This window comes from Apteryx rowi, unplaced genomic scaffold (genome assembly GCF_003343035.1).
Source record: "Apteryx rowi isolate R43461 unplaced genomic scaffold, aptRow1 scaffold_45, whole genome shotgun sequence".
Classification (NCBI taxonomy): Eukaryota; Metazoa; Chordata; class Aves; order Apterygiformes; family Apterygidae; genus Apteryx; species Apteryx rowi.
Window position 1 is genome coordinate 3,142,405 of NW_020450705.1, and position 14,923 is coordinate 3,157,327.

At 59.5% G+C, this 14,923-nt stretch overlaps 1 protein-coding gene across 1 annotated transcript in view; it reads right to left on the reverse strand.

Annotated features, from left to right (window-relative positions):
• The window catches only part of TMCC2 (transmembrane and coiled-coil domain family 2), a 17,524-nt gene extending 9,622 nt beyond the window's left edge, over positions 1–7,902 (reverse strand). The window contains exon 1 of the mRNA XM_026077338.1: positions 7,396–7,902. Within this exon, the coding sequence (XP_025933123.1) occupies positions 7,396–7,875 (480 nt within the window). The 5' untranslated portion in view covers positions 7,876–7,902. The remainder of the gene's footprint in view (positions 1–7,395) is intronic.
• Between the last annotated feature and the right edge of the window lie 7,021 nt (positions 7,903–14,923).

Below are 14,923 nucleotides of genomic sequence, written 5' to 3' on the forward strand. Positions count from 1 at the left end.
CTCGGATCGCACCAGCTGATGGTGGGCTGCAAACAACAGCCATATGTCAAGGAAGGCTGAGGAACACAATGTCTTGTGCGAGGGGGTGAATCAGTGCAGGAGCCTGATATTCTGCTGCTGCTGAGTTAATCAAGCAGGGATCTCTGGCAGCTTTGTCTTCGCAGCTATTATCTGCTTTTCCCAAGCTGCTTCGCCCGGCACCATCCCAACGGGAGTGAGGGAAGGGGCCCCTGCCGCCCTGCTGCAGTCGGAGCTGCCCTTCCCACATCACGGTGGCAAGCGGAGGTAGAGACTGGACAGAAGTCCAAGTCTTCTGACCAATTCCTTGGCGCCGGTTTGGGCTCGGATGGAAGGAGGCCGGCGGTGCCCCCYGAAACCCATTGCCCTCGCTGCTGCTTGGCTGCCCCCCGACCCGTCCTCGAGGGTGCAGCTGGGGCCTCCGCCATGTGGGATTTCTCCCTGCTCTGCTCCGACTCCCTTGCAACATCGCTATTACTATTACTGTTAATTATCGCTGGGTAGCTCAGAGCTCCCGCAGGGCTGGACCCGCTGGAAGCCCCCGGCTGAGCCGCCGGCAGTGTGGGCACACGGGGCGGCCGATCCCGGCGCCGCCGGCATGCGCTGCCCAGCCAGCCGCAGGGCTGGAGGGAGCTCGGCGTTACATCATCTTTCCCACTATTCCCTTTCTGCAGTCACCGCTGGGCTATTTTGGCTCCTTCCTCTGGGGTTTTAACGCTTGAACTTCCCGGGGTTCGGGTGGTGCTCGGGCAGTGTTTCGGCCCCGGCAGCAAATCCTCCGAAAGAGACGCAAGAAAGGTCGCGAGCGGCAGCCGGCGGCACCAAGCGCCGCTGACGCCCACCGGCGCTTTGCTCATCGATTAAGAGATATGCCTTAACGACACCGCCAGCCCGCGCAGCTGCCGGCGCGCCACGTCCCACCGGTGCCCGGCTGCTCCGCTCCCGAAGCGCAGAGCAAATCCCCCCGCGCGGCTTGCTCGTCCCCCCTCCGCCAGCGCCCGGGGCCCCTGGGGCTGCGAGCGCCACCGTGCACCGCGGTGCTCCCGCGCTCCCGGCCACCCACCGCCGAGCCCCGCTGCCCGCGGCCCGGAGAAAGGATACTCGGGGAGCGCCGGGGCGCGACGCCGAGGACCCTTATTTATTATTTTACCATTATTTTAACGCAGAAGCAGTTGTCCCAAGGCTGGCTCGTTATTTGGCTGAACGAGCTGAAGGGCCGCTCCCCGGGCAGCTGCTGACCGCGGCAAGTCGCGGGTAACCGGAGCCGGGGCAGGCGAGAAGCCGCCCCCGCTCCCCGCCCTGAAACCCAACGCTGCCGGATGCCGGCGGGCTGGGAAGGAGCCGGCGCCGAGCTGGGGGGCGYGCTGCGGCCAGAGCCAACGCGCCCGGGCACCGTGGACGAGCCCGAGGCTGCGGAGCGGGAGCCGAGCCGCCACGCGGCCCCGCGGGCGCCCAGCGCCGGATGAGCCCGGCCGTGCCGGTCGCTCCCCGCCGGCTGCACAGGGAGTCAGGCTTGGTTGAGCTCCGATACAGGCACTGACGCTGTCAACGTCTAAATTTAGCGGGAAGGATCCCGCCCGGCTGGTGCCCTTGGGCAGCGGGGAAAGGCCGGATACCCCGGTGCAAGGCGCCCGGCACAGCCGGCACCCCGGCAGCACCTCCAGCAGGCACCGCACGGAGGGGCCGCGGGCGGAGGGCACCGGAGCAGACCGGAGGAGGGCGGCAAGGGAGGTTTCCCTGCCCGCACGGAGACCCCCATGGGGCCACGCTCCGGCTCCCCGGGCACGGCGGCTCCACGCCGCGACCRCCGGCTCAAATTCCCCGTCACGCTGGTGCATGCGCGCAGGCGGACTCGGAGCCGACGAGCCTAAAAATAAACGTGGCTCGTCGCCGTCCGGACACGGACCCGGCCTGCAAAGGCGCAGCCGGTCGGCGGCACGAGCCCGTCTCCCCCCGGCCCCGCGGGCCGCGTCCGCGCAGGGGCTGGGGCAGGGCGGCAGCTGGTGCTGTCACTTGTGTCGCTGCCCGTGATGCCGCCCGACGGGGAAAGCCGAGCGCAGCCGTGCAGCCCGGGCCGCCCCGGCGCCCGGCTCCTCCGGACGAGCTCCGCGCCGATGCAATGACGCGTTTTGGGTCCGGGCCGAACCGCCTGCTGCTGCCTGAGCAAGGAGCCGTGCTGAGCCCTTGCACTCGTGTCAGTTGTGGCCCAGCGCCCGGCGGGGCAGAGCGATGCAGGACTGATGCCATCTAATGGCCAGGAGCCCGGGAACAGCCGCGCYGGCGGCGGTGCAAACCGGGCCGGCAGCACGGCACAGCCCGGGCGACGCGGGTCGCTGCAAGGGGAAGCGGAGAGGCGTCCCCAAGGCAGGATGCCCAAACGGGTCCCTAAGCCAGCACGTCCCCGCGGGAAACACGGACCAGCCCATCCTCGCACCGGTCACGCGCTGCCTTGAACGCACAGGCGCAACCGTGTGCCCAGACCCGCCACCCTCCCCGGCCATCCGGGCTACCCCGGCTCCGTGCCTGCAGCGGGCCGGCACCACGTGCCCCTCGGCTTGCCGGAGCAGAGGTGGCTCCGCCGAAGCCRCGTGCGGATTTACGCCCGGGCACACGCGTGTGCCGCCCGCCCCCGCAAGCAGCGCTGCCCCCCTGCACAGAGGTGCCGCTGGCGGGGCAGCAGGGACGGCCGTAACGCGCGGCCCCGGGAGAAGAGACCCCCTGGCCGGCCCCGGGCCCCGCACCGCAGGCACCTCCGCCCGCCCGCAACTCGGAGCAGARGCAGCCTGGAAAAAACGTGAGTCCTAAATCTTTTGCAACCGCCAGATGGAAGGCAAGGGCCGACTCCCCCGTGCCGTAATTATCCCACGTTATCATCCGGCTCCGGCGCGTGCCGAGGGGCCCTGAAGGAGCCTGCCCGCCGCTGCCACTTTGTGGCTCCCGATGCGGCTCCGCCGGGACGAGGGGCATCTGTGCTACAAAACTGGCATCGCGCGGCTGCGGACRCACGCGGGAGCCCAGGCGAAAGGAGGGAGCGCGGGAGGAGCGCGGCGACTCCTCTAAGGTTGCTGCAGGAACTTAATTAAAAAAAAAGAAAAAAAGAATCGATAGCTGCTGGAAAAGCACCGGCTGAGGCTGAGCAATTCCATAAGGGATTAATCCAGCTCTCGCATTTARGCAGTTATGCAATGAGTGCAAAATTCAGCATGAAATTTCTGGGTGAAAAAYGACTCTTCTGCAAGGATCTTCCGCTCCCCTTTGAGCACCAGTGCAAAACGGGCAGAATAAAGSCGGCCGGGCCGCCCCGGGGGAGCCAGGAAAGTTTCGGGGCGACCTCGGTGCATCCCCCGGCCTTGCCCACCGAGCGCTATTAGCGTTCAATTTTGCACCAGGACAAATGGACATAAGCAGCTTCAGCACCAGGTTTTCAAGCTAAGGAGGTGCTTGGCCGGAGCGGGGATCCCGTGAAATGGAGTTACAGCCGCGCGGGCGCCGTGGGTGTTCGCAGCGGAAGGCGCCCTGCGGGAGCCCACGTCCCAGCGGCCGAATCGCGCCCGCCCCGGCTCTGGCCCGGCTCTGGCCCGGCCTGGGAGCGCCCTTGGCCGCTCTCCCGGGCATGCACAGCTCTGGGAGCTGCAGAAGTGGAGTGAGAAACACGCTTTTTTTTTTTTTCAGACCAGAGAGTTTTCACATTCACATTATTTTCGCCACGTTYGAGCGCCCTGAACTTTCCGTAATCACAGCACGTGCCACTGGGAATCGGAACAAAAGCCTGCAAAACAAGCCAGCAGAGGAAGCAATTCCCGTGGCTCAGCAGCGGCCCCGAGCACCTAACGTGCTGCAGGGCGAGGCGCCAATCCGGCGCTAAATTGCCCCAACCTGCCCCTCGTGAGGCCGATAAGAGCCCTGCCCCGGCAGCGGTTAAGGGCTGACGGGGGCATGGTGGAGGGCTTTGCTCGGGGTCCCTGCGCGGGAGGAAGGGGTAAGCGGTGCTGCTGCTCCCGGTGCCTTTCCCCTCCCGGGGTGTCGGGGGGGGGGGGGGTTGGTTTTTTTAGCTTTCTGCAGAGCCTTTGCTCGAAGGCTTGAACTCCCGGCAGCGCAGTGATCTGGGCTTTCCGAGGACGCAGCACTGCCAGGTTTTTTCTCCGGCCCCAGGAAGAGAGGTTTTCTCTAGCCCGCAGAGCGCRGCGCCACCATTGATTTTCAATTGCCTGCAAGTGCCAGACGCCTCAGTCGTGCCCGGAGTCCCTGCCGCCCCGCGGTCTGYGCGGCCGCTGCCGACGGCTGATTTACAGCCCCCGCGAAGGGCCGGCRACTTGGCAGGGGCGAGCCGCGGCCGTCGCTGCAGGAAGATGCCGGGCAACCAGCCCGGCGCTCCGACAGCCAAGGGCGCGTTCCCAGTGGGAAGCCGTGCTCCAGTGGCCCCAAACCGCCAGGCTCACCACGGCGAAAGGTAAATGGGCACCTTGCTGGGTAACAGCGAAGGGGGGCAGCCGGTGGGCAGTGGGGTGAGGCATTCGGGTGATATCTATTTTGTGGGATGGGAAAAGGGGATTTTGCCAGCTGCCTTGCGTCCCTCCCGCTCCAGGGAGGCCGGCACGCAGTGCAGCACTGCGTGTGCCCGCACCCTGGGAACAGCCAAGTCGCGGCAGGAAAAGCTGCCTTTCCTTAGGGCTATGGAAAAATAATACGGCATGAGAATATCGTGTAGCTCTTGTTCCTCTAAATAGCTGATTTTTCCATTGCCCCACAAAGGCCACAGTATCGCCTCTCTCCTTATTTCTCTTTGTGTCATATGCAGTTAATTATTCATCCTCTTTTTGTGCCGCTCCATCAGCAGACGTGAACCCCGCTCCATCCTCGCCTCCTTCCAGGGCACTTTTGTCCCGCTCCGAATGGTGTCGGCTTTAAACTGGCGCAACCAGAGAGGGGCGGCCGGGGCCGGGCCCCGCGCAGGGGGGAAGCCACCGGCTCGGCACAGCACCAGACCAGCCGCCGGTACGGAGCAAGAGCGATTTTGGCTGCGGATCCTCAAATTCACAACCTGACTGGTGTCCCTGGGGGCGCAGATAGCCCGTTCTCGGGAAGCTGCAGGTACAAGGTGCAGCATCCGGGGCCGGATTCCCATGGCCCGGAGGGTGCCCTGTCCCAGCGGGGTGTCGCGGGGCAGCAGCGCTGGCACACGCAACAGTTGTGAGCGTCAGCTGCAGCTCAACGCTTAGAGGGAGGAAAAAAACAAGCGAAAACAGAAAGAAAAAGTATCTTGTTGATCCTCTTTCCATTACCTCAGAGGGCAACAAAAGTGTCCGGGTCAGATTTCCCTCCGCGGAGGCTCGGCAGAGCGGGGAGAGAAGCGGGTCCAGCTCCCCAGCGGGTGCCCAGAGACGCGGGGCCGTGGCACGGTGCTGGCACCAGTGCCCTGCCACTGTCCCACGGCCCCGAGAACGGGGAACAGAGCGAATGCTGGGCGCTGGGGCCGGGAAGAAGTGAGTTTTCCCTTCTTGACCATGCCAAGGAGCGCGGGGACACCACTGTGCAGGGGGGTGCCTCTGACTCTGTCACTTGTCTATAACTCAGGCCAGATGGCTTTGGGTGAAGCCTGCTCACCGACAGCTGCTCCAGGGCACGGCCACCCTCGGTGCCCAGCCCCGGGACATGCGGGGACCCGGCGTCCCCTCCTCAGCGCCCGTCCCGGAGCACCTGGCAGCTCTGCCCAGCCACCTTCACCCTCTTAGAGAGCAGGCAGCACAACCCCCCCCCCCCCAAAACTGGGGKGGGAGCCCTCCCTGCCCGCCGCCCCGTCCGCCTCGGCAGCCCCACGGTGCCGCGCAGCAGCCCTGACCTCGGCTGTTCCATAATTAACAGCGCTAAATGCTAGACGGAAACATCACCCTCTCTATTAGCCATGCACAGAGTGATGCAAAAATCACTTCGGCCGGCGCTAATTTGCAGCCGCCTGGCCCACCTGCGCTCTCCGTGCCGCCGGCGGAGATGAAAGCCCTGCAGGCAGCGGCCGCGGAGGGAGAACGGCTGCCTGGAGCCTGCTCCCGGCTGTGCCAAGCAGCGCTGGGGCCCGGCCGTGATGGGAGCGGCTCCCGCTGCCCCCCGCGCTCTCGGTGCGGGCTGCACCCGCTTTCCTCCCACCTGGGAGCAGGGGGCCTGCTGTGCTCCATGGGGCTCGGTACGATGAGCCCCCCTGTGTAATATTTTCAGCAAATGGTTCCTCTTTCTCTCGCCCTGCCTGGCACCCATCGCCGCATCTTTAGAATAATGCAGCCTTGCTTAACTCCGTCCCTTCTAGGCAAGCCAACAAGCTGGTGTCCTTAACGGCTTTCCAAACTTGGATGCGTTTTGGCCATAGCCTGTGGCTGTGCTGCAGGCAGACGCAGCCGGGTCTCTGCACCGAGATAGAGGGAAGTGATGATTAGATGGAGGACCGGGGCTTTCTGTCCCTGCCCCTAGGAGAGACGTGGTGTCTGGTAGCTAAAGCAAAGGGCCAGGATCTGGTATCTTATACCTTAACTGAGCTTGTTTAATGGTTAATGTAGGGGATGAGGTGCTGGGATCGTTTCCCAGCCTTGCAAGTTTGTTCTCTAAATGCATCTGCTGGCTGAGACATGGGGATGAGCATCAGCACCCCCGGCTCTGTCCCCAGTACGCAGTTTCTGCATAGTGCTCCCTTGATTATCAGCACGTCCAGCATTTGTTTAACAGCTWTCATCTCCTGTGTGAGGTGTAGCTGGTCCCCCTGCAAAGCAGCAGATTAGCTGCTCAAAGAGGAACTTGTTTGTCTACTGTATGATGAGAAAAAATGACATCGTTSGTCCCTGCTTTCTTCCTGCCACAGCTCATTCAGGACAAAACTTGATTGAGAAAAACAAGGGCAGGGGATGTGCCGGTGGCTTAGCAGCCAGTGATGGGCTGGCTCAGGTGACACGGCCAGGCCGTTGGTTGTTGGGGTCTTAGTTGCATCTAAGGACCTTAGGTGGGATTTGTGCGGCTCTTTGGCCGAGCCCTTCCTCTCTCCCTCAAATCCCACCCTGGGAATAGAGCCTCAGCATGCTCCTGCTTTCATCTTGCCCAAGAGGAGCACGAAACCCAGCAGCCTCCAAAACCTGCTTGAGGTTTGGCATTAACAGCCCTCTCGCAGACAGAGCTGAGCCTGCTGCGCCAAGGGAAGGTCTCCTTCCAGTGCGCTTTGGGATGCTCCTCGCTCAGCCCTGCCCCAGGGGCCGTCTGGCYGGGAGGTACGAGCGTGGCATATAAAACTAGCCTCCGGCTGAACTAGTCGCCTTCCCCACGGGATCCGGCACAGTCCATGCTCGCAGCCCGGCTCGGGCTCGTCGCCAGGAGGGCAGCAGCCCCGCGGCTCRGTCTTACCTTCTCGGCGAGGCCCTCGGTGTCCTCGGTGAGCAGGTAGACGGCCCCGCTCTCGGCCAGGAGGATGGCGGTGTCGGTGGTGGAGGAGGACCTGGGCCGGCCCTGGTGCTGGTGCAGGATGGCGGTGAGGCTGCTGTCCTGGGGGGCCCGGCGGCCCAGGTGGGGGCTGCCGCGCTGGGGCTCCAGCGAGCCGCTCTTGGCCCGCCGGCTGCCGCTGTGCAGGCTGGTGCCCCGCTTGATGGAGGGGCGGGAGCGGATCTGCTGCAGCACCCGGTTGAAGGCGGTGGGGCGCGCGGGGAGGTCGTGCAGGGACATGGCGTAGGAGACGCGGTGCATCTCCGGSGAGCGCTCCTTCTCGTCGGGGGAGTCGTGGTCGGAGGCGCCGTAGTGGGGCGGCAGCGAGTCCTGGGAGTTCTGGTGCTCCCGCTCCCGCGACCGCCGGCGGCTGTGGAAGAGGTGCTTCAGGCCGTGGCCGAACATGGAGCCTTCGGACAGCTGCTGGATTTTCTGCAGGAGAGGAGAGAAAACAGCCCCCCTTACYGTTGGGAACGGACGGCATCGCCCTGCACGGTGGCACGCCGCGCACCCAGCCTCCATGCAACGCTTGCTGTCCTTAGCATCGCCACGCCGCGGGCCCAGGGAGCATCTGCTGGTGCACTTCCCGCAGGGCGGAGAGGCACACAAGGAGACTAGATGGCTGGAGATGCACCTCCAACCCCTGTTATCCCCTCCAGGGGAAGGTCTCTGAGCTCTGGCTACCCCTTGGAAACATGCTCCAGAAATGAAAGGGAAGGGCTTCCCCATGTGATTTTTCCCATAACCTCCAAGAGCAGCACACAACAGACTGGCCTTGCTTTACTAGGGTGAAACTGCACCTCATGGTCCAGTGCCACCAGTGCTGGGGATTGACTGGTCTTTAGCAGCACAGCAAAACAAACCTGCCCGCAGGACATCTGAGCACAAAGTTCCTCCAGGGCAGCCCCAGGTCTTCCCCTCTCAAGCAGCGTTAAGACGGACTTCCTACAGAGTATAGGGATTTTTAAAATGCCTGCTTTCTTGTGGCTTGCTCTTGGGAGTCAGGCGGACGCCAGCAGTGGCCACAGCAAAGTCATGCAATATGGATGCTGGAACAGATTGAGCTCTTGATTACAGGCAGGTGAATCCAGTGCGGTTTCCTGGAGTCATTGCAAAGCCCAGATTTGCATCTATGAGAGATCCACGTTTGGCAGGTTGCCTTCTGCAATCTTCTGTTCACGCTTAGCCACAAGGCAATAGCATGGACAGTAACTTCTAGCATTTGATGGTCACTCAGTGACCACTGTGAATGGGCTTGGTGGACTTAGTTCAGCTCCCAGCAGATCACATCTCCTAGTCCATCACTGCTCCCAGACAGCAAGTAAATAATCTTGGGGCACCGAAAGATCTTCTCACCTCCACAAGCAGCCTCAGCTATCAGAAACTCAGCAAATAATRCGGCACAGGTTTGCTCTGTTGCTCTGTACCATCTCTATTTTGCAGTTAAACTAAGCACCTTAACTTCTAGGACTAAAATCCTAACCCTGTTGAACTTGAGGCATTTCCCCACTGATATAGTGTGGCTGGGATTTATCCCCAGAGATGCTGGTTTCTGTATTAGCAGTGCTGTGATTTCCTCATGCTTGAAAACAAATGCGAGTGGACTCAGAACTGGGAGCTACTTTTAGCCACGGTGTCACTTGGCAAAAGCTCTGACTTCTAGAAAAGCAGCTGTTTGAGACACAACCTCCAGGAGCTTCCGGATGGCTGGAGGATTTCWTGTCCGAACAGGAAGGACTCCATCTCTTAAAGCCCAGACATTAGTACTAGAGTGTCCAAATTCATTAAGGCCTAATTCTCATTGTGTCTGTAATATTTACAAGGAGTCGGGGTGCTACTGATAGCACTTAGATCCTATGTTGCTAAACACTACAGGCAAAACCTTTAATTCTTCTGTTATCCATTCGTAATGAAGAGTTATATCCCTTTGGCTTTTCCTAAGAAAGCCATAACAAATCTGTGGTGCTGAACTGCTACTCCAGGAAATTGTGATTTAAATTTTATTCTATTTATACAGTCTCTATGGAAACAGAGGCAGTGTTAGATAGGTAATAACTCTAAACCCACAGATTTCTACCATCAAGGGTACAACATAGGCTCAGATTCTTGCTTAGCCCTTTAGAAGGTCCAAGTGAAAGGAAAAGACCGACTCCCATCCTTAAGGATAACTAAAACAGAACAAAAGCAAAGCCTGCAGAAAAGGAAGAGACAGCTTTATAGCAACATCTGCTGCAGGTGAGAGCCAGTCATTTTCAGTGGGTATTTGGCCTAACAGCTCAATCTGATAGAGATTTTTCTTTTTTTAAAAAAAACAAAACAAAAAAAAAAACAAAAAAAAACACTCCTCCTTGGGCCTTTTCCAACTTTTTCTGAAAGAACTGTTCATGGGCTTTGCAGATAGGGCTCCCCATGGGACTGTAAGAGATCTGCATGCAAGAAAGGAGAAGGGAAGCAGAAAGAAGAGGTGCAGATCCAGAGCATCACTGTTCTGGGTTTGACTGCACTAAATTTATGGCTTCTAAAACTAAAGACTTGTCTGCACTAAAGAATTGCATGAAGTGGTCACCATGGAACAAGCTATTCTGCAACAGTGATCACAAAATCTGCTGATGTGGAAACTGTTTTTGTATGTTATTGCAGGATAATTAGTGCACGTCCAAAGCAGAGGCATTTTTCTGGAATGAAACTACCTCTAGCTCATAACAGAGCATCTAYACGGACTATTTTGGAACAGCCATGGCTTAATAACAGATACAACAGRTAGGGAGGTTAATTTCTCTGTGCAGACAGCTGTAAAACACACAGGAATATCTTTATTTCTTGTGCCTTTTTAATTAACGCAGCCAGGATCTCCTGCTCAACGGCAGGGACCTGCTTCCGTGGACTTCAAATGAGCTACTTCTGCTTCACATCCTCCCGTAAGTGGATCAGCCCTTCGTTATTACCGGCTTCGGCAGGGTCAAGTCAAAGGCAYGCATTTGCCTGAGCGGCGTTCCGGGCTGGACGTGGCAGCACTCTGTTTCCTTCTTACRTGTTTATCCACTGCTGATCCTCTGTCCGGCTCCGCTGTGCAAAGCTCAGGCCATGTCTTCATCCCACTGTGAGATGACAGCGCGCTTTGAAACCTCCCGACTTCTCACTAACGGGGTTCCTAGCTCTCCGACTGGCCCTGCTCCTGCTCCGAAGCCTCTTTCTTGGGTTTCAGATGGACGAGGAAGAGATCTTGTTGCTGTGACCTTATAGCACAGCTGCACGCTGCTAAGTCTCGCTCTATTATTATTATTAATTATTTATATCCCAGGCCCACCCAGAGGCTCTTTGGAGGTACTGCACGGTCGCGGKGAGAGATCGTCCTGTCCCGTGGGGCTGAGCAGGGATGAAAGCCCGACAGGAAAACTATTCCCTCCAACTCGGAGAAGGCCAGGCTACTGAACAGCTYGCATCCGGAGCAGGAGAGCAGCAGGAGAGGAGGCTCTCCGAGGAGGTCTCTAGCCCTCCTGCTGCTCTCTCAGCTGGGCTTTTCTGGCTGCTGTTACTACTGCTTATTTTCCTGTGGGTCTTGCAGCAAGCGGGTCCTACTAGCAGCCCAGCAGGCTGGGAGGTTTGGGAGGCAGAGTTAACCCCCGCAAGGCGGCAGACAGCCCCGGTGCCCCCTTGCAGCCCATCTCACCCGGGGTGCGTGTGCGTGAACCCCGTCCCTTCCTCCAGCTGCACAAACGCCAAGCAAAATATACGGAGAGTCTAACGTGCGAAATAAAGCACTCCCCCACGCACGTTTCTCCTCCTGGGGCCAGGATGAGAGAACAAACATGTGACGAACATTAGTCATGTTGTTTAACGCGCTACCAAAATGCTATAGTGACACGGACCTTATTAAACCCTATCTGGAATAAAATCTGCGGCATCGGCAATGATTGCCCCGGCGTTGCCCCAGCCGGGAGGGGGCTGCAGCCCCCCTCGAGCCCCAGACCTGGAGCAGCGTTTGCACGTGCGCGTCTTTGCTGCGCTGCCCGGGAGGACGTCGCCCRCAGCCCGGGTGTCGAGGGGGCTCGGGGCGCAGGCGCCTGCAGCCGGCGACCGGTGCAGAACCGTGCCGCGAGGGGAGGCAGCAGCGCCCGTGCCAGGAGCCCCCGAGCTTCTGATAAGGGATGTCCAGGGGAGATGATGGATGAAGCTGCTCCGGTGACCACACGGCTCCCGTTCGAGCTGCTTGACAGCAGACGTATTCTGCTAACCACAGGGGACTCAGCTCACCTTGGCAGTGTCCTTTTAAGACCAAAATATGCCTGGAAAATTGTTCGTGCGAGGGATTAAATATAAATGTACTTCAGGGTTTATAACAGGGACTGGCGACCTTTACAGGCGGGGAGGAGTCCTCCCYGTCCTCTCCGAGGAGAGCTGGCCCGCGCGGCCGCTGCCACGGCGAGTCCTCGAGGCTGCAGGTGGGTCTCTGCTCCCCAGACCCCTCACAGCACTTCCAAAAATTAAAGTAGCTAAGGAAGGACCGCAGGGCTTGACCCACTAGGGTAAATGCTGCTGTGAGACCGCTGCAGCCCTGTCCCCTCCGGCCACCCCATTGCAGCCCCGCTGCTCCGGCAGAGCCGTGCTGGACCGGCTCCGGGGCCGCGTGTCCCACGGCAGGGCATCCCTGGGCGCCTCCTCTGGGCCCGGGAAAAAGGACAGACTCGGGAGATGCCTCCAGACTCAGTGCTGGTCTTGGCTCTCGGGTTCAAAAGGAGGGAAAGGCAGGAGCCGCGAAGACTGAGATTGTGACGCCGGAGATGAACATTATGTCAGGCTTCAACTTGCAGCCCTGTGTCAGATCAGCCCATTTGGGAGAAGAGAGAGACCCAGGGGAAACGGTCAGATCAGAGATGCGCAGGGAAAGCCGGYGTATGATCTAAGTGATAAATGCCTTTCTGGTGTAACACCACGGGGCACCGGGCAGGCTCCAGCAGCAAAAGGCCTGGATGCTTCCTTCTGCAGTGTTTTGTATGGATCCAGGCACTCTGCTGCAGCGTGCAGGAAATCTCTGCCACCCAACATATTTTTAAGCAGAATTATGTGTCATGCATCTGCTTTGCTCCTTGCCAGAACTTTTTTTTCGCTTTTTTTCCTAATGGAGCAGTTGCTCATAGAAAAAGGAGCTGAAACTGGGGCTGGCGAAGGGAAAGCTGCCAAGTGTTTGCCAGGGAGGACCTGCCCGGGTGAGGGGTTTGGAGACGACACAATGCAGCCTTTTGTTTCCAAGTTGCCAGCTCAAATCTGTCTTAGGCTGGTAGCAAACAAAAGTTTACATTCGAGACTTGTTCGATATCCACTGGGTGATGAACGGGTGGGCCTTGGTCGGTGGCCCCACGCCAATCCGACTGGAGTTGCGGACGGCAGAGTGCGCACGGGGGCAAGGGACCAGCTTGTTTGCTAGCAACGAACAGACCCCACCACGGTGAAGGCAGTCCAGGAAAAGGAGGGATTTGGGGCAGGAAAACTTTAAGATTACTGTCCACTTTCTAAAGATGCCACTAAAAGGGACAGCAGCAGGTGAACTGACTGAGTTGGTGCAGTCYGTCTGCAGCAGGGCCAGGAATTAGGGCCCAGAGCTCGCCAGAGATGTGGGCAGCACTGAGATTGGTTTTCATGCGGTCTGTCCAGCAAAGCAAGTTTTAGGATTCACTTCATGCAGGCAATTAATTGCTGAGCTACAAATGTGCTTAAAGACATGCATCAAGAAGCAATTCTGCATTAGCGTATCCTTCTTTCATCGATAAAATCAATGGGAATTTGGCCACTGATGGCGCTGTGAGCTGGACCAGGCTGCACACAAGGCTGGGCTCCAGCTCAGAGCTGGACGTGCCACCTAAAGAAGGCTTACGGCTTCCTGGTCATCACCACCATGATATGTTCTTCAAAGCATAGGCCACACTGTGCATCCTGGACCTCCTTTTTCCACCCCTTTTTTGACTCACTGCAGGYGAAAAAGGACCTGGGATGGAGTTGGTGGGATGGGGCCAGATCTCTGAGTAACCTTGACCATACTGGTAGGACTTTCTAGACTAGAGGATGGCTTGAGGGGCTCTGCTGGAAAGCTCCACAATGAGCATTTACCCTTCTGGATGCTGGGTTGCCTGTGGGTGACTAGGGACATTTTCTAGTTTTATCCAGCCCKTTTTGAAATCAAAGAGTGGAAGCGACGCTTCCGTACTGCCACAGCAGAACCGACACATCGTCTTTGAAAGCGCTACCAAGCGCACRCTCTGACCACAGCAGCAATGTGCTGCAGCGCCCAGAAACCCAAAGTTAAAAGCAGGAAATTCGTCCCTGCACAAAAGCCCCGTTGCATCCCTTGCCAGCCAGCCCCTGTTGAATATCCRTGGATCCGAGCTGCTCTGTGTCCAAACAAACAGGAAATTTCTGCACAAACTTCACCTGGGACAAGCCTGTTCTGGCTGTCCGTACTCCTGCCGGTGCCTGCGGCTCCCTTCCCGTAGCTCTGCAGTGCCGTGAAACTTGTTTTCCTCGTTAACGGGACACGGCCCAAGGCACGGGAGGAGCAGGCTTGGGGCCATTCCACGCCGCCGCTTTTGGCTGCAGCAGCAGCACGAATCCTGCCAGACTGACTCGCGTTCCCCGGAGCAGCGCCCACACGCGTGGTGCTGGGGGCGACTCCGGTGGGTATTTAGCGGGATCCACTCAGCCCCTCTGCGGAGTGGCGGCCCTCTTAGCCCCCCTCTGCCTCCAGAAAGGTCACAAGCACCCTCCTGGACCACCACGGGGTGCAGCCACCCTTCCCACAGCTCCCTGCTGAGGGCCGCTGGCGTCACCAGGGTCCCCTGCCTCTCCCACCACTGCCCCTTATTGCTGCTGCTCCTGGGGGGCAGCGGGCTGCAAACCTGCTGCGAGAGCATCGCTCTCCTGGGAGCATCCCAACCTGGGAGCATCCCCATCCCAGGAGCATCACATTCCTGGGAGCATCCCCATCCCAGGACCATTGCATTCCCAGGAGCATCCCCATCCCAGGACCATTGCATTCCCAGGAGCATCCCCATCCCAGGACCATCGCATTCCCAGGAGCATCCCGACCTCGGAGCATCCCCATCCTGGCAGCATTGCATTTTCAGGAGCATCCCCATCCTGGCAGCATCCCATCCTGGCAGCATCCCCATCCCAGGACCATCGCATTCCCGGGAGCATCCCCATCCTGGGAACATCCCATCCTGGCAGCATCCCCATCCCAGGACCATTGCATTCCCAGGAGCATCCCGCCCTGGCAGCATCGCCATCCCGGGAGCATCGCATTCCCAGGAGCATCCCCYGTCCCCCAAGGTCACACCTGTAGCAGAGCGGGGCCCGGGGTGCGGGCACGGCGGGGTCCCCGACGGGCGCTCGCCCCCCCGTCACCCCCCGGTCACCCGCCGCCGCCCAGGGCCGCAGCAGCCGCCGTCCCGCCGCCGCC